This window comes from Penicillium malachiteum (assembly GCF_028827825.1).
Source record: "Penicillium malachiteum strain IBT 17515 chromosome Unknown utg000002l:1.0-8849297.0:1.0-8852440.0, whole genome shotgun sequence".
Classification (NCBI taxonomy): domain Eukaryota; kingdom Fungi; phylum Ascomycota; class Eurotiomycetes; order Eurotiales; family Aspergillaceae; genus Penicillium; species Penicillium malachiteum.
This window is the reverse complement of record NW_026643095.1, coordinates 3,642,959-3,661,409: the sequence shown is the minus strand read 5'-3', so window position 1 is coordinate 3,661,409 and position 18,451 is coordinate 3,642,959. Positions and strand designations below refer to the sequence as shown.

The 18,451-nt window shown below is 46.2% G+C and overlaps 8 protein-coding genes across 8 annotated transcripts; 4 read left to right on the top strand and 4 right to left on the bottom strand.

Annotated features, from left to right (window-relative positions):
• Positions 1 to 1,950: 1,950 nt before the first annotated feature.
• N7483_004423 (alpha/beta fold hydrolase) lies at positions 1,951 to 2,904 on the top strand (the record flags this gene model as incomplete). The annotated part of the gene is made up of 1 exon (XM_057087860.1): positions 1,951 to 2,904. The coding sequence occupies one exon, from the start codon at positions 1,951 to 1,953 to the stop codon at positions 2,902 to 2,904; it is 954 nt and encodes a 317-aa protein (XP_056947689.1).
• A 1,880-nt stretch (positions 2,905 to 4,784) lies between these two features.
• Positions 4,785 to 6,615, bottom strand: N7483_004422 (cytochrome P450; the record flags this gene model as incomplete). The annotated part of the gene is made up of 5 exons (XM_057087859.1): positions 4,785 to 5,277; positions 5,318 to 5,643; positions 5,699 to 5,798; positions 5,857 to 6,006; positions 6,068 to 6,615. 5 exons carry the CDS (start codon positions 6,613 to 6,615, stop codon positions 4,785 to 4,787), a joined length of 1,617 nt encoding a protein of 538 aa, XP_056947688.1.
• Positions 6,616 to 7,797: 1,182 nt separating this feature from the next.
• N7483_004421 (uncharacterized protein) lies at positions 7,798 to 9,168 on the top strand (the record flags this gene model as incomplete). Its single annotated transcript, XM_057087858.1, has 1 exon — positions 7,798 to 9,168. One exon carries the CDS (start codon positions 7,798 to 7,800, stop codon positions 9,166 to 9,168), a length of 1,371 nt encoding a protein of 456 aa, XP_056947687.1.
• A 224-nt stretch (positions 9,169 to 9,392) lies between these two features.
• N7483_004420 (uncharacterized protein) lies at positions 9,393 to 10,271 on the bottom strand (the record flags this gene model as incomplete). Its single annotated transcript, XM_057087857.1, has 2 exons — positions 9,393 to 9,682; positions 9,746 to 10,271. 2 exons carry the CDS (start codon positions 10,269 to 10,271, stop codon positions 9,393 to 9,395), a joined length of 816 nt encoding a protein of 271 aa, XP_056947686.1.
• A 545-nt stretch (positions 10,272 to 10,816) lies between these two features.
• N7483_004419 (MFS transporter) lies at positions 10,817 to 12,621 on the bottom strand (the record flags this gene model as incomplete). The annotated part of the gene is made up of 3 exons (XM_057087856.1): positions 10,817 to 11,113; positions 11,171 to 12,180; positions 12,240 to 12,621. The coding sequence occupies 3 exons, from the start codon at positions 12,619 to 12,621 to the stop codon at positions 10,817 to 10,819; spliced, it is 1,689 nt and encodes a 562-aa protein (XP_056947685.1).
• A 1,495-nt stretch (positions 12,622 to 14,116) lies between these two features.
• N7483_004418 (putative thiol methyltransferase) lies at positions 14,117 to 15,121 on the top strand (the record flags this gene model as incomplete). The annotated part of the gene is made up of 2 exons (XM_057087855.1): positions 14,117 to 14,608; positions 14,765 to 15,121. The coding sequence occupies 2 exons, from the start codon at positions 14,117 to 14,119 to the stop codon at positions 15,119 to 15,121; spliced, it is 849 nt and encodes a 282-aa protein (XP_056947684.1).
• Positions 15,122 to 15,308: 187 nt separating this feature from the next.
• On the bottom strand, positions 15,309 to 16,265 carry N7483_004417 (deubiquitinase OTU2; the record flags this gene model as incomplete). The annotated part of the gene is made up of 1 exon (XM_057087854.1): positions 15,309 to 16,265. One exon carries the CDS (start codon positions 16,263 to 16,265, stop codon positions 15,309 to 15,311), a length of 957 nt encoding a protein of 318 aa, XP_056947683.1.
• A 182-nt stretch (positions 16,266 to 16,447) lies between these two features.
• On the top strand, positions 16,448 to 17,585 carry N7483_004416 (short chain dehydrogenase/reductase family; the record flags this gene model as incomplete). Its single annotated transcript, XM_057087853.1, has 5 exons — positions 16,448 to 16,477; positions 16,543 to 16,608; positions 16,660 to 16,894; positions 16,958 to 17,261; positions 17,366 to 17,585. 5 exons carry the CDS (start codon positions 16,448 to 16,450, stop codon positions 17,583 to 17,585), a joined length of 855 nt encoding a protein of 284 aa, XP_056947682.1.
• Between the last annotated feature and the right edge of the window lie 866 nt (positions 17,586 to 18,451).

Genomic DNA, 18,451 nt, shown 5'->3' with positions numbered 1-18,451 from the left:
CCTGTTTCTCAGGCGACAAAAGAATTGCAATTGGACAATTATGGTGAGGCAGCGTATAAGGGTTCGTCCGGCCCCCGTGGTGGATGAAATGGGCTACTTTCGTGCAGTTACGGTAATTGGGCCCTTGAACGTCATTAACGAACTGCCCGATGGCTGGATACTCCATTGGACCACGTCGCAAGTGGACTCCATAAAAAATTGGTGTCTGGCATGGGGAATTAGTGAATGACCGGTCCTTGATTAGGGCCGGGTGGAAACAGTATGATCTCCACTTTGCAGGGAGAAGCTGCAGCAACAAGCATCCCACGGCAGAATCGGATGGGGAATCATGATACACAATCACCCAGATAGGTCAAGTAATACTGCAGCTTCATGGAAACACGGTTTTTGGCAAAGTGGGGGGGTTTTGGAGTGGCACCAGTCAATGAATTTTGTCTCAATTTCTTTCTATAATTTCGGTTGAGTTGTTGTTGTTTTCGCCATCATTGTATAGGTACACCGTACACCGTACCTACACAACAACAACACACAGACACATTAGGGCCGTGGGGTTGGGAAGAAAAAATGGATCCATATTAAAGGTGGGTCACAAATCAATCGAGTGATTTCTAAGAAGCCACACCGAAAAGTACCCTGCAGTGTACCCAGGGGGAAGGCTTCCGGGATTCTCTGCCCAGTATGTACGGAGTAGAAACAAAAGTGATGCAGTCGAAATTGATCCATTTCTGCCCAACGTCCCCGGTAACGGCGGCAAATAGGATGTTCGGGGTGGAGAGGTGGAGAGTCACGAAACGAACGCGCAAAAAACCATGTACTCCGTACCCTCTGTACTCCGTTCAATATTCATATCCAAAATAGATCTACTGGAAACATTAGTAACCCCTGGAGCACTATTTTGATCCATTGAATCAATCCTGAGGGCGGAAAATGAAGTGGATGGAGTTGGAACTCGTAGTCATCAATGTCCCCACTCTGCGACACCGACAATTCATCAGGTCGATCCTCGTCGCCCACCCCTCTCGATGAAAACCCAACCAAAAAAAAAGTGATTTCTCAATGACGATAATCAGTCTCCAGTGTTGGGTACTGAGTACAGCAAGGGCGCGTTACAGTTGGAATGGAGATCGGATCATCCTGCAACACGATGCATCCAAGCGTGCAGCCATGAAAAAGTTGAAGTTCGTGGAACGAGGAATGATCAGGTGACGCCTCACACCGTGTGATTGATACCATTTTACCATTTGTACCTGGGCATATGTGCATGTCCGCTGGTATTTTCTTCGTTTACTCGATATCTTATTATAGTATTAATATCTGATCCCTATCATTTTCTTGACTATTGATCTTGGGCCCCCCTGAGTATATCCAATTGCGGACATCTCTTAGTGCACAAATTATCCTAATTAAGCGGGATGCATCGCCACCTAAACCATCAGATTCCTCTTCCAAGATTGCCACGGGGCGGCCCGACGGTGTTCCAAGAACTCCCGATACTTTATACGGGCGACAAGTTCAAAATAATCTGAAACCTCACCATGTGGACCGACTATCCATGCTACGCTTACTTCTATGCTCATCGACAGATCTGGGTGATCAGTAAGACATCGGCATTAAACAGTAGCATTTTCCTGCGAGCTACGGACCACACATTCTGTAACAGGTGTCTAATCGGGTAGACTGGCAGTAGAATTCGAAAACAGATTACCCCTTAGACACTCCTACTCCAGATGTCGGTTTCTCAGGCTGTAGCAGAAGCCACGGTAATCTTTATGACGTTAGTTTGATATTGTGTTATACTAGAACGTATTGGGAACTAGCAAACTAGCATCTAACTTGAATGAGTCATTCTAAATTATGATTTTCCCGTATCTTCGACTTCCCCGTTATCCAACAACTCGACGTCAATTCATTGCTTCAAGTTGCTCAACTTGAATCCACACCCAGTTCGCAATGCAACCAATTTCAAAAACTGACTGGGACAAAGGTGATAAGGATGGACTTGTCTCCATCGGTTCCCATAACCTCTATCTGTCCGTTTCAGGGCCAGATCGCAAGCCTGGAGGGCCTATCGTCATTCTCATGCAAGGCGTTGGCAGCACGATTGATGAGTGGGTTGTAGTGCGAAAGCTTGTGGTTCCATTTGCCCGTTGGTTGAACTATGATCGTTCAGGGATGGGTAGAAGTGAAGGTCCCAACCAAACACCAAGCAGCATATCTGCAGCATCAGTCGCAGCAGAGCTTGATACTCTCCTAAGGAACGCCGGTATTGAGCCTCCGTTTATCATTGTCGCTCACTCATGGGGAGGCTACACCTCTCGCGAATTTCTGGAACTCAGGCCCAATGATGTCGTGGGTATGGTGTTCGTGGATTGCAATACTGAACGTTTCTTTGACAGTGGTGCGTGGGGTTGGGAGGTTTTCAGCCCAGTCCTTGGTGACCAAGATTTTTTCGAAACCACTGGTCTTGCGACATCCCATGTCCTATCTGAGGAGGAGTGGAAGGCTGTCCAAGATGAGCAGGCTGATCCCCGACATCAAGCCACCGAGGCTGCTGAGTTGCAGGCAGTGCCGAATGACAGACGGGCATTGGTCCACAAGAATCAACTCGAAAAGCTACTTCTCAAGGATTATCCGGTCAGTGTCATCACTGCGGATACACCTAAAGATTTCCAGAAAATGTATGACTTTGGAGTGGCCGCAGGCAATGGAACAGAACAAGAACGAGCTCTGTTTCGAAAATGCCTCGATAGATGGTGCGAGATGAATGAGGACTGGCAAAGAGATCTTTTGAGGCTTTCTCGTCTCAGTAGATCTGTTCGTCTGGATTGCTGTCACAATGTGCAGCTTGTACAGCCACAGAGCATAATTCAAGAGATACAGTGGACAATGGATAGCTGTAGATAACTCTCAATCTGCTAATGAAACCTTCAGATTTTGAGATTCCGGCTTGCAAAATCTTCGGGGGCAAGCCCTGGAGTCGAGTTCTCGGAGATGAACAGCTCAACGACCCATACATAATAATAAACCTTGAAATGGATCCATTATATTGCGCTTTAACTCATCACGGATTAGCGTGGCTGTGGAAAGGGACGAGAAACAAAGTGTGAGTGTCTGGGAAGTACCCAACAAGTAGGTCCGAGTCTGAGATGAATCCCTCGTTCATCTTCTTCTTTACTTGACCGTCATCCACTTGATTTGCACTTATAAAGCATCAATTGTGATCAGTACTGCTTGCCTCTTAATTTTGGGTTTCTAACTGCATATAATGTAGCAAACAAACTATTGTATCTACGCGAGAGACGGCACAACCAGTCGACGAGTAATATGCACATTTATACTAGTCTCCCTCACTCGGAAGCTAACTTGAGTTGAAATAAGGCAACCAATAAGGCCAAAATCCTGGGATCACGTCAGGACCAGTAACTGAACCCCTCAAACGCCCGCAGATCAAAAAGGGAGCGGGGAAGTTTGGTCACACCAGAAATTCGGACTCATGCATATAGATTCGTCATCTGCAGTAGCGGCATGCACAACCAGTAGTGTCGGACCAATGAATCGAGTGGTACATATTTTTGTTCTGTGTGAAACAAGGACCCCAAATTCTAGTACCTCGGATGGAAGGAAAGAAGTCCGTCTCAATAAAATTGGCGAAGTGAATTTATGATAAGGAAAGATCAACAGTGACAGATATAATAGCATATCTATCACTTATCAACGTTGATCATTCAATTGCTTTATCTCTTCGATAATATCATATGTAAGCACCTACATACTAGGTCGTGCACGAGTCATTTTCGAGTTCAATCCCATCTTCTGTTGTACCTTGGGCATCAGCTGGTCGAGGCTTCGTTGGATCATATCCAAACAAACTAATTTCATTGCTCACTAGGAGTTTCGATATAGACTGATACTGATAAATCGATTGAAGCACAAGTTGATTAAATTCCAATTCGCTATCAATAGATCGTAATACAGCAAATATCCTGAAGATCGTAATTGAACTTATTCAAATTGACGTGGTCAGGCACAATGGATCATCACTGGCAAAATTCAACCCGAATTGTCAGCTTTTTAGGCGCTATTGTTTCCAAGGTTTAGTGGGGACTACCTCAACCTTGGAAGTGCTACCTAAATGATATAGTAAATTTCGAAACTTGAAACAGATTATCCCAAAACATTCAAGATGTTACCTCCTGCCGCTTTTGTTCACTGAGTAGATCTGAGCACGGAGTGATCGGATCACCAGTTGACTGATTCTGCGCAGTACACATGTGCATAGTAGTATGATTCGCTCACCGACAGCACTCCAGCGAGCCAATCCATTACACGTATGGGCTACCCCAATATACTGCATTCCACTTCACTACCTCAGGCCAAGGCCCAATACCATCAAGAAATAAATTTCATCCATTACCCTATCTAAAAGGCAATGACCATTCCCATTCGACTCCGAGTCCGAGGCGGCGGTGGCATGAAGAGAGAAGGAATTTGAAGGATGGACACCAAGGTGCATGTGTGTGCTCTGACCACAACTTGAAGAGGACAGACCTCGAGGCCTCGGACTATTACGTTCTCTCTCTCTCTCCCCCCCTAGGCTTTTCCTCTCTAGCATGGTCACTTTGGAAAAAGGAAAAAAGAAACATTGCTTTCTCACTAACAAGTGCTTCAATGAATGTGTACATACAAACTTGGGAATATTGGTCTCAAAATCTATGATTCTCCCCTGATTGCTTCAATATTCAGATGACTCTGAAGAAACAATCCAAAAGCAAATCACATATCTATTAGATCGAACGGCCATATCGAACGACCATTAAGTCCATTTTCCCCCTTGGCACAAAATTCACCCATAGTGATTTCAGCTGGACTGGTAAATAATCCTTGCGCTCCTCGAGAAACCTTTTTTCATCATAACCCTCGAAGGGCAAGATGTTAAATTCCCTCACAAGTCTCGCAAGAATAAGTCTCATCTCGTTCAACGCAACTTGTCTCCCAGGACACGAATGATGACCAGTCCCAAACGGAATGTAAGCTCGACGATCGAGAATCAGCTCTGGTGACTCCTCCGTCCACCGCTCGGGTATAAAGCATTCACCCTGGGGAAAATAACGGGGATCAGACATGAGGATGTCCACAGAAATCTTGACTTCGACATGGCCGGGAATATATGAACTCCCCAATTCAAGACCCTCCGCTGGTGTGACTGCATAAGCTCCACCCGGAACCGGGTTTCCTAGCCGAAGACCTTCATTGACGACACCATTCAAGTATGGTAGACTGCGAGTAGAGTCAATGGTTAACTCGAGTCCTTCCGCACACACCATGTCTATTTCCACCCTCAGCTTCTCTTGGACGTGGGGGGTCCTTGACCAAGAACCAGATTGTTTGAGCTGTTGCTACTGATACTGTATCAATGCCACCAGCCATGAGCAGAATCAAGTTTGATGTGAGATCGTCCGGAGTAAACTTCACCCCCATGTCAGGGCTTGGGTTAAGAAGATGCTCGAACATGTCCTTTTGGGTTGCTGCTTTGGCGCTTCTCTCAGATACTAACTCTGTTGCTCTGGCTCGGAGGCGTTTCACATCCGGAATATTTGGTAGACAGGCAAATATTTCACCAAGATTGCGAAGGTTGCTAAGGATCTGGAATAATGTTAATACAAAACTTATTACCCGACAATTCATTGATTCGTCTCACAGCTACTGCCCGTAAATATTTATGAATGAATTGGACGAAAAATGGATGTGTTCGCCCATCCTGTACGCCCGAATCTTTTCCGAGACCAATGTCCATCATGCTACTCAAGGTCAATACCGGAAGGACACCTTCAAGTTATGATGAACATAAGAGCTTACATATCATATAAGACACCAATCATTAGTCCTGAGAATTCGACACCCCCCGACTCGGAGGATTTGTTCTTTATCAAATTTACAAGTTTTGCGACATGATATTCAATGGACCGGTGATAATTTGGAAATTCCCTTTTTGAAAATGCTTTCTCCCTGTTTTTGTCAGCTCAAATGTTATTAATAGAAAATTATATGTATATCATTTACTACTAACCATGCTTTGCGCCACGGACCGTGTTTAGCATAATCCCTGGTTGTGTTTATGTTCAGTTCACCATTGGTAGCCCGGAGTTCGTAGAAGGAACCCCGAGGATACTTCCCTCGAAAGATTTTGGAAATTGCGTCCGCATTATTGATGGAAACCTCGTTGGGTCCGGTGCGAATAATCTCAGCATTGTATTTCTTGTGAAGAGCCCTGAGAGTCTCAGTAGTTCGCCCGTGCCGAGCTTCATTGGCTCCCCACAGCTTCGACAGAGCTGCTAACTTGGGGCCTGGAAAAGAAGAAAGAGGGGAGAAGAACAATCGATGGACAGCTGTCGACACTATTGCCGTGGACAAAAATATGGCGTTAAGCCGCGGAATATTCGGTCCACTTTCCACTGATAATGTACTTTCACTCCCAGCTTTGAGTATATACAGCAATAACCCGACATTCACAATTATGTAAGAAGATAGTACCTTTGTTGTAGATACTTCTGGAATTGGGGAAAGTAGTTTCTGTAGGATAACAGCTGTTACCGCTGCAATGGCCTCAGTAGCCATAATCTTGGAATGAGCAATGGATATCAAGATCGGAAAGGCAATTTGATCAATGCTCATCCTTCAAATATCTGGAAAAACCTGGAGAGTCTCGCTTATTTATTAGTTATCTCGTCAAATGAAAATCGAATATGCATCAACAAGACGGATATGATTTCCACTGGCATGGAGGGGTAAGTCAAGTCACCTTTGAGCGTGATTCTTCCAATAGCACAACGGATAACAATTCTAACCTAATTTTTTCTTTCGTGAAGCTCATTTAAGGCCACTTCTTACGTTTGTTACACCACCTTCCCCTTACAGGTCAAGAATCGGGGTTACACCGAGTTCTAAAAACATCATGATCGACATGCGTGGAAAATGCCAAATACTACAACATGCATGAAATTTGGTAACATCGAGCCACATGTTGACATTTATACTTTGCCCAGGTGGGCAATATCAATTATATCAAGTTGGTAGGTCATGGTAAAAACTTGAACTGTGTTGAGTGCTTATCAAGGATGACTCTTCAAGCCACGATACGGTTCATCAAGTTCAAACATCCCTGATAGTAGGTACTATGAGCTTCAAGACCCAAAGAACCTTGAATTCGATCGACAGGTAAGCCTGAAGGATCAAGTTGAAGTGGTCTATCCATTGTTTCGACCTTCTAAGGTTGAAATATCCCAAAATTAAGTCCGGGCTTATTGGAGTTCGGTGCATGCAGTGACTTTCCTTGGGCACTATTCCCCCAATTCTACCTCGAAGGCAATGGTTGAAGCCCAAAACAACCCTTACCGAACGCATTCACCTAATTTCCCTAATTTAGAGAAAACTTAGAAACATTATCAGGCATAGCGGGGGAGTATAGTAGCGGGGTCGTCCTCCATCTAGAGATCTACATTATCACATCCATGCATCCGAGTCGGCATCATGCACCGTGATCAATCTTTCGATTGGATAATGTAAATATCTAACGGCCGCATAATACCTCCAGAGGAGCAAGCAGTACCTAGTCAGAATATCTGCGAGGGCTCCTTCTTTGAAACATTGAAGTTGCTGTCTGAGCTTGAACTTTCGCTGTAACCCTGCACAATCAAGGCTGCCCTTGAATCAGCTGTATAGGTATAAATACCATTTGGTGGATCTTTAGAAGTCATACTTTTTGCTATACCTCCGAGCCCGTTCAAACTGTCATTCAAAATGAGAGTCGATTTTCATTATCTCCTTTCAAGTGAAGAGTTTGAATGTCTAGATTTCCACGATCTCACTGCCTTGGGTCCCGAAGAAAGGCAAACCGTCGCGCGGGCCTTACGCAAGCCTCTGGCTCTGCTGTTAGACAACGTGGATTATCAACACCATCAGGCGCCCGCAGACACAAAGCTTCGTCAAGACTTGCTTGACTGGTTAAAAGAGAATGGTATTATGGCTATGTTTCCCGGAAAGGAACAGAGACTTCAGTTCATCATTGATTGCTCTGCTGAGTCTTCTGAGTACTACTATCCGCTCCCGCTCTGGAAACACGACACCAGACTCGTTATGGCCATCGTCACCGCACTTTATGTGCTCTCAGATGACGATGCAGTTCTCAACCCGGATGAGCGCAAAAGTTTAGCGTCTTTTTCCTTCAACCACTTTCAGCACCTCACTGAAAACAGCCAGCTGTGTATTGCTATAGGGAAAGCATTAGCGATGGTTGTGGACCATTTCGGATCTCAGGATCCACTCGTTGGAAGCCGTTGTGGGCAAAGCTTTACAGGGTTTTTCGACTCCTGTGCTGAGGAGGAACGTTTAGAGCATGAGTTGCCTATCCATCTCTCCCACGGTCACCACAAGCGACCTCACTCGAGCTCTCAGAGATGTTCAGCGGAAGAATTCCCTACCCATCTTCGAGTCTCCACCGGTAGTGCTCTATTGTATGTGGCTCCAATATTTAAAAAGGGTCGCACAGATGAAGTCCCTTACATGTTCTGGATCTCAACCATTCCTGATATGTGCTACTTCATCAACAATGTAAACGATCTGCTGTCTTTCCCAAAAGAAGTTATTGCTGGGGAGACATGGAACTACATGTCCATGACCACGCGGACAAAGCGACAAGCAGGCAGACAGTCTATGTTCAAATCCAAGCATGGCACGTTATGGACATATCGTGATACATTGTGTGAAACACTCTCGGGACTGCGACAGCGGAGCATTGCGCTAGATGAAGCTTTCACCAGCTGTGTCCTCTTTGAAGGTCAGAAGGGCCAACATGATTTGAAAGGAGAGAGTCAAAAGGCAGCACAGCTCTGGAATGCCTTCAAACACGGCTTTATTTGCTGGCATCTCAACTGCTACAGATACGGATTGCAAAATCTCCCTTTTGAAAAGTTCACGTCAAGCCAAAAGCCCACTGGTGAGAGGGAGTTGGAACCAAGCCTTGGATTTCTATCTGCCCTATCCTCAAGGTTCTCAAGATTGATCTTACTCCTCTTTTTGACAATTGTGCTATTTTCAATTGGCCTCCTTAACTTCTACTGGTCTCCCTTTCATCTCGCTGATTGTGGAGTATTAGCTGTTGATGGAATTTGATACGTTCCATATTTGCTCAATTTTGGGGTTCTGCTATTTGTTTAATGAGTGAGAGAATTATCGTAAAACAGTCAAGGGAACAATTTGATTCACGGAGACATTCAAGCCGCAGAGGGCTCTCTCTTATCCATGAATGTAGAAATTTCTACGATATTATACTAATCGAAGAACCAATGAGCATCTCAAAAGTTACATCTTATATCTACACTTATTCTAATTCGGCATCACCGAGTAACAACCAAGTCACTCCGTAAAACCCACTTCTCCCCACCCGTAACTTCTTTCCCCTCATGCAACATACAATGATCCCCATGTCTATGCAAAAGTGCCATGCCAACCTCCGGCGCCACAGATATCGGTTCAGGATTTCTATCGGCGCGTGTAGGCTCAGGATAGAAAACCGTTTCACCACCAGAACAAGTCGTTAAATAAATAAGTAGAGTCCAAGTCGTACGCGCGGGGAAGGCTTTCGTGGTGAATTGCGGGAGGAAGGTCAAGGAATTAGATTCATCGTCTATACAAAACAACTCGAGTTAATTTTGGCCTTTTTTCGATTCCATAGGTTGGCAGTACGTACAATGTTGAGCGAAGAATTGGCCCGCAGAGTATCGATATATTCGAATATTAGGATTTAAACCCAGCGGTTCGCCGCCCCAGAGCTCTTTTGCACTTTGTGCTAGCTGCTCTTTTGATAAGGGCTCATATTCTCCCTCTTCGTTATATTCTGCGTCCTCGTCCAGAAATCGCGTCGTGACCAGCTCTTTAAGTGCTGTGCCGCTCCATAGCGTCTCCGCAAATCGCGCATCTTGGACCTGGAACCGATCGTTCACGCGTACCGCTTCATCTTTTTTCGGTTTTCCCGGTGTGGTAGTTAGTGGCAGGGATACGAGGAATGAGGCGTATGTTTTGCATAGGTTGCTCGTTAGGAAGTTACGAATAAGGTAGATTTGGTCTGGGACGAGAGGTTCGAGGGTGAGGTCTGTTGCGGGGAGGAGGGGCCGGAGGGGTGGCCAGTCTGGGGCTGGAGCGGAATTTGATGAAGGGGTTGCGCTGCGTGTCTGGGATTTCGGGTCGATGCCTGAGGTCTTTTTAGATTTGGGCATTTTTGCTCTTGTCTTCTGAGGGTGCATTTATTTGGAATTCTGGTGTAAGCGGGGCCGAGAGGGAAAATTTCATTTGGAGCATCTGTCGGTCTGGATGATATCCGCGAGGGTTCGATGAACACCCGACACTGTGAATATCATTTTTATCCAAATAAAATAGAAAAATGTATGACAATGACAATTATTGTTTAGGAAGGCATATCATGAATACCGAGTTGTTTTTAAAATGTACGCTTGATGTGAACTTTTATCATTTAAACGAAAGTCGAGTATAAGGTATCATCGCACTAGGTAACAGGAAAAGAGAGAATGCAACATGTCGGCCAGACAAAAAGAAAAACAATCTCAAAGCATTCCAGGGAACAAGAGAGTATCGATATACTGTTCCCGTACCAACACATCTATATGCAGAAAAAACCAAAGTCATTGCAACGTTTTTTCATCTTCTCAGATGAATAGCCTGGTAAAGGCAATAAGGATTTTGAAGTATGTATGCTGAACGCCGCGTAAAAATGCAAAATGCAGAGGTCAACCCAGAGACACCATTACTTCATGCGTTCATCCATCTTCAGTCTCCATCGAGGGCCATATCTTTTCATTAAAAAGATGACGGAGGCACTGGCAAAGCCGAGAACTCCGAGGATTGTAAAGAGCCAGCCGTTCCCGATAGCATTGATGATCGGAGCAGTGATGAATGATCCCACACAGGAGAAGATGTTTCGCACGAAGTTGTTCAGGGCGACGCCAGAGGAGGATTTCTTGGGCATGAACTCGGTAAGCATAGTAGTGACCATGGAGAAAATCAGCATGGATCCGATTCCAAAAAAGAAGTTGGCAATCATCTGAAAGCCAGTTAGTATTATCCAGTATTCTCATATTGAGTGTTGCATAGGACTTACCGGAGCTAGCCAGAACACGCCCTTGTCTACGGTCCAGCCGTACCAAATAAGAGCTGCAGGATACAGGAAAGCACCAAGATATGCGTTCTCGCGCATGCGATCCTCTGGGCGAAACACAAGCCTTCCCTTTTCGTCGTATCGATTTGCCTTCTTTGCTTCCCGATGCATGATGGAATCCATCCACCGCCCTCCAAAAACACTGGCAGCAAAATAGCCTAATGAGTTGGGAATATAAAGTAGACCGACAATGATTGTGCTGAAGTTGTATGGTGCTTTGCCAAATGTGTCTTCAATGCTGATGTTCAACACATAAAGTGAGCCAAAGGCGATGCTGCCGTAATACACACTCAACAGAACTGGGATGTATTGCAAATAGAAAACAATCTTCAGAGGATCAATAAAGCTCATCTTTAAGAATTTTAGCCACCTTGTCGTAGAATTGACCATTTGCTGGGTTGACACGCGGCTCAGTGGTCGATCAAGGGGCTCATTCTGATCTTCATCCATAGGCGGTAGAATGGGCTTTTGCACCATGAGTGTCTCTGGCAGGGCAAAGATAATGAAGATAAAAATAAGAGCACCAAATACTGCCGAGAACCACAGGGTGCTTCGCCAGCCCCAGCGCTGCGCCAATAGACCACCAATGATGGGTGCCAGCAGAGGTCCACAAAGAGGGCCTAAGTAGAAGATGCTCATGGCGCGGCCTCGTTCGTGAACATCCCACAGGTCTGCAATTGTTCCAGCACCCACAGCTTGGACCGAAGCAGAGGCACCACCCGCAAACATTCGCATAACAATGAGCATGGCGATTGTGTTTGATTTAGCGCAAAGGGAGTTGAAAACAATGTAGATGGCGAATGAAGAGATATAGATCGTTCGTCGCCCGAGTCGTTCACTGAATGATGACCACCAGAGGGGGAAGATAGACATAGACAGCATGTACAAGGAAATTGAGAGGTTGGCCAGGGTGGAACTCGTATGCAAATCTTTCGCTACCTGAGAAAGCGAAGCTGAAGTGGTGACCTGGTTAGTTTCAAGGCACAATAAAGTCAGAGTTATGAGAACTCACGTAAAAAGATGGCGCTTCCCATTGGCGCAACAACTCCAGCTAGGGCGACGATAAAAGTAATGAACCATTTCATGTGTCGGGAGTATGTTCTCGGGTTTTCAACCTCCGCAATAAGAGTAATCTGACCAAGCAGTCCCCTTCGTTTCAATCGTGGCACCACGACTGGCGGACCAAGCTCTATACTTTGGCGTGATACAGATCTTGCGGCTTCGGGGTCATTGTTCTTTTCATTCTCTTCGTTGGTGATACTTGAGCTGCGTGATCGCACATGAGAATGAGAGTCTGAATCGTGAATCTCGGATTCTACATCATGACTGGTGGTGCATTTTGCTTCGTTGCCAACGGCACTGATAGCTGGCAGTTCTGGATTAGTTGAAGCCATTTCGACGTTGTTGCCCACTATTGAGAGAGATGGCCGAGTTGCGAACCCGTTCGGTTTGTAGAGTTTCTTTCTAAGATCCTATGCAAGTGAACACAGAACTCAGATCGACAACGAGGCAGGCAACCTTATCTGTGAACATGGAACGACTGCAACAACCTTGGAATTCTCCGAAGATCGATAATAATATGACGATTCGAAGCACCGTAGTCTCCGGTTGTAATCAGTAAGTTTGAGGTGATTTATCTGATCAAAACGAATAAATTTGACCTAATGCGGCTGGATTGATACCGAATGTAGTAGTGATAGCAAGCATTCCAAACAATGCCAAGAGAAGAGATCTGATGAGATCGTCAAGTGTTCGGAGAACTGAAAAAACCCAGAAATCGGATGATATACCAGAAACTAAAACAGGAAGGTGTAGATCCTCTCTGCCTGGCAACTATATGAACAGAAAAGCAGGAACGATCCAGGGTAGTAGTTGGGGGTGGGCTCAATGATCGACCACAGCCTATTGATACTTGATTCGGCGTCGGAAAAGAAAAAATTCGTCTTTTGATTATCAATTCCCCCGAAGTAACTGATGGGGAAAAGAGAGTAAAATAATGATTGTGGGTAGTATACCAACTTGCGATACTCGAAGGAATCAAGTTCCACTAACACATTCGGAAACACCGACAGTCACCGAGACGGACCGAGACTCACTGGCAGAACATCCTTATAAGGCATTTAACAGTGGATAAAAATCCGTGTTATCTGATTAGCGAGCAATTTGAAGAGGGGACTTTGGGCAGACCCTATCCCCAGTTCGCCCCGTGGGCCTGTCATGACAAGAGCCAGTCATGATGAAGTACGATTTGCCGGTCTTCCGTCGGCAAATTGAAAAGGATTATTATCCTGAGGGGTACGACCCAAGATTGACTCCAAATACGACCGTTGATGAAATTTGAAGGTCATGATAGACTCATTTTGGCTCTCATAGTCCTGGGGTCGCGTGATTGTGGAAACTTGAATCCACTCTCTCATTGATTGGCAGTTTGTTAGAAACGTCAGACGCCTTGGCTGCGGGCCGACATATGGCGAGACCGGGATGGGCTACTGGGTCACCCAGGTCAGTATCAACAATCAATGACATTAACATCAATTGATATAACCATAGGTATCGTCTGGTAGATATGTGAGAGAATGCCATTCAAATTAACTTCAGAAAGCCCCAACACTCACATTGCAGGTTCAAGTTGGCACGGTCGCTCATCTGCAAGGAGGTGATTAATAAGCCCACTGGAAATCCACCTGTATGGAATGGCTCAAAAATGACGGTGAACTTGACAACTATTCACCTATTCAATTTCATCAGTCGTTGAGAAACGAGGAAAGAATCTCGGTGATACCAATCTCCACAGTAAACACACCAGTTGACCTGACTCGTGTTCAAGTTTGGATATAAGAGACCCTCATTCTTCCCGCTATAACCCCGCACCATTTTAAAACATCAACGATGACCGTCCCTACCACCATTCAACCCGAGGATATCCAGGCTCACCTTGCTCAATTCAAGGATAGCAAGTATGTCGATGGCTGGGCTTCTCTCTGGGAGAAAGGTGGCAAGCTCCCTTGGGATGAGGGATTCCCCAACCCTGCGTTGGAAGACACCTTGAATCAACAGCGTGGTACCATCGGTGGAGCCATTGGTGAAGATGCACAAGGTCAATCATACAGACGTAAAGTCCTGGTCCCTGGCTGCGGTAGAGGTGTGGACGTGCTTCTTCTGGCCAGTTTTGGATTTGATGCATATGGCCTGGAATACAGCCCTGGTGCCATTGAGGCGTGCAAAAAGGAGGAGACCGAGAATCATAGTTGGTACCGTGTTCGAGACCAATCTGTTGGTAAGGGGAAAGTCACATTTGTTCAAGGAGACTTCTTCGATGATGCGTGGCTGCAGACCATTGGTGTGCCACTCAATGGATTTGACCTGATCTACGACTATACTGTAAGTTGGGATTTAATGTTTTTGCTTTTGTCTAGTATTTATGCAATCATCCGTTTGGCTTATATGTATTGGTCACGCGACGAGGTGTATCATGTTTGCTTTTTCTTTTTATTCTTATTTATTCCTTGCAATATTCGCATTCTGACTGGTCGTTAGTTCTTTTGTGCATTGGAACCGGCGCTTCGCCCCAAGTGGGCACTTCGTCATACTCAGCTCTTGGCTCCATCCCCCAGGGGTAACTTGATTTGTCTCGAGTATCCTCGCCACAAGGATCCCAAGGCTAATGGACCTCCATTTGCCGCGCCTTCGGAGGCATATGTGGAACATTTAAGCCACCCCGGCGAGGACCTCCCATACAAAAATGGTCTCGTCAAGCAGGATCCCCTTCGGGAGCCAAGCAAGTCGGGTCTTGAAAGAGTGGCCTACTGGCAGCCAGGGAGAACCCATGTGAAGGGCCAGGGTGAGAACGGGGTTATCCACGATAGAGTTTCCATTTGGCGTCGACGAAACTAGATGTGCTGGGTGGCAACTCTACAGCGGGCGCGGAAGGCATATAACCGACATCTGGAAAGAGAAAAAAACGAATAGATAAGTCTGGAAGTGCACACGGTCCACCTCCAAATCATTTATAAATTATTCGAATGATTTGTATATCTATGCTTTCAAGACACTTAGATCCAGTGCGTAGCGGGTGCCTTGTCTAGGACTGCTTGGTGAGAGCATTGTAGTGCTCACCAAGTCCGTAGGAGTGTCGGTAGTAGGCCAACCAAATAACGCGCCGGCGTTTTTCTTCCTCATCGAAGCTATCCATGTCGCCAGCCTCGATCTTTTCCATCCGTCCATCGGTTTGAACAACATTAATATCCACTCCGTAGGCACGAGCGATCGCCTGCAATTCCAATTGGCCACCCCACTCCGCAGTCAGTCTAATCTTCCGCGTATATTCATCCAATGATTCCTCCATGAACGCCTCAAAGTCATCCTTATTTTCCAGAATAAAGTCTGCTGTAACTGCTCGGACAGCCCGGTAGCCGTCATGCTGTGGTGACGCGACGGTGTCGATGCGCGATTGTGTTGTCGGCTGGAGGATAATTCGGCTTGGGTCCGGCCGCAAACCGAGTCCGGATTCGTCCAATTGTTTGGCAACAGACGAATAGAGACAGTGTCCGTCGGGATTGACCTCAGTTTCTTTCAGCCCAAGCTTCTTGAATACAGCTTCCATCACCTCTTTCTCATTGCCTCTGTAGTCTGTTTGGTTGGCGGCTTCTTCGGCGGCTGCTTCTGCGGCAGCAACTTGCTCTGCTGCTCGTCGCGCTAGTCGAGCCTTTTGGCGATTGGGCTTCTTGCCTCGTTGGCTTTGCTCTTCCGAGTTTGGTGTTTGTTCTGTGGCTTGAGGGGAATTGTTCTCGGTGGGTTCGGAGTCGGCTGGTGTTTCGTCCTCTATACTGAGGTCTTCCAAAGCTTCAACTGGCTCAGTTGAGCCTCCGATTAATTCTGCGATCTCCGCTTGGTGTTTTTCTGAGAGCTCTCGTTGCATGCGCTCACAATCATCATTGACGCCCTTGCGAGTCTTTTTTGTGGCGGACTTTTTCTTCTGAGTGATGCGGCCTTGGAGCTCTTTTTGCTCCTTGCGATGTTTTGCCAATAGCTCCTCCATGGTGAATCTGAGTTATAAGACTCGATCGAAACAACAATGCAAGTAACGCTGGCGTGATTATAGTCCCAAAACAACCTGAGAATGTAGGACGCAAAGTCGCCCCGCGAAACCCTAAATTAGCTGCCCTAACTACATGCCAGATTCAGTCTAGCGTGAATAACGAGGAGATTAGTCATGATCAAATGGGCCTCGGCTCATCCCCTCGGTCTCGGGTATGTAGTGCAACGGGGGGAGCTTGCAGGGGAGGTTTATAAGATTTATGAACCATATGAGATAGTACAAGCTTGTCTCGGAACTATTCAAATTTGCAGTTATGGATGCACAGAGTCTTTTCAACGTTGAGGTACAGTCAAACCGAACTCCTTATTCCAAGTTTCCTGCTAACATGTCCAAGGGCAAAGTGGCGCTGGTCACTGGCGGAGCCAAAGGTATTGGTCGCATGATCTCTGAAGGATTCGTGACCAATGGTGCTACGGTCTACATCTCTTCACGAGATGTAAAGGCTTGCGAGCAGGCTGTTACCGAGCTAAACGCGCTCGGCAAGGGCAAGGCTCATGCTATCCCTGCTGACTTCTACAAGTATGACGATGTCAAGAAGTTAGCAGAGGAGCTCGGCAAGCGCGAGAGCAGTCAGTCCATTGACTTTCATCTGATGTGTGACAATCGCTAATTGCTTATTCAACTGATTCTAGAGCTCCACGTGCTTGTCAACAACTCCGGCTCCAACTGGGGCGCTCCCTACGATGAATATCCATCAGCCGCCTTTACCCGTGTCCTGACTCTCAACTTGCACCGAGTCTTCGACCTCACCCAGCTCGTGACTCCATTGCTGGAGAAGGCATCCGCCCCGAATGATCCCGCCCGTATTATCAACATTGGAAGCATTGATGGTCTCCGTGTTCCCTCATTGGAGACCTTTGCTTATAGTTCCAGCAAGGCCGGCCTGCACCACCTGAGCCGGGTACTGGCAAACCACCTGGGCCAGCGCAATATCACGTAAGGGGCAATGATACACCTCGTTTCTGACGAGTCACTTTCTGCCAAGCTTAAAGTGATCACGTCTTTTGCAGACCAATGCTAATAGTTGTTTCTCTCTGCAGCTCGAATACCTTGGCTTGTGGCCCCTTCGAAAGTAAGATGATGGCTGAGACTCTTAAGTCTATGGGCGACGTAATTAAGGCCGGGGTGCCACTCGGCCGAATTGGAACACCACAAGATGTGGCTGGTGCTTGCTTGTTCTTGAGCAGTCGTGCGGGCGCGTATGTCAATGGTGCAACCATCACGGTGGATGGAGGTAGTGCAATATCGGCCAAGCTGTAACATGGTCGCTAAACGCGCCAGGTGATCAAATGCAGTTTTGAGTCATGTATGTAGATAATCCAATAGCGTATTGTATAGTTCTATTCTTATCTGTTTTTTCTTTTTTTCTCTCCTTTTATTTCCATTCATTGGAGTACATTCCGGGGCCCCGATTGCGGAGTCCGGGGCAAATAGTGTTGGATCTGACATTCCGGTGAAAGGCTGGATACAATCTTATTGCTTTTTTTGTCTTTATTTGCCCCCTTTCCTGACTCGCTTATAATCTATAGATCCCATGACCAAAAAAAGAAATTCCCCTGAACTTAGTACTGCTTATCAACCATAAGCTCTTTTTTTTCATCTCTGACAACTGGTTTTATTACGGGTCCCGGGTTTACTGTTATCATCGCTTATCGGGGGCAACTCACGGTGGAGGTTGTGGAGCGGCGACATCATCGCTTTGCATGCCGTCATTATTGAAGATCATCCGACCATCCCACTTCACACAGCATATCTCAGATTCTAAACGACTCGTTGATTTTCATACAATCTTCCCGTCCGTTGCGTCCAATTGAAACTGTGACTGTCTCATTCTGTGACTCAATTTGCCCCTATCTCGCCTCTTAACCACCACCCAAACCCCTCCCACGAATACTTCCAATCCTCTTAGCTACTTAACACTACACACTACGAACTGGTGTGATTGAGTGCTGCCCAACGTCGATCTAGACTACCCCAGTCTGCCTTAAAGGGATTTCTGGAAGCTTTGACCCGGAAAAAGAACAACCCAAAACACAAAAGAGTCGGTGTGGAAACATACACCCACCATACCTTGCGTTACGCCCACTTTCGTACCCTGGAGATTATTGTATCCCTCTATTCTCCTC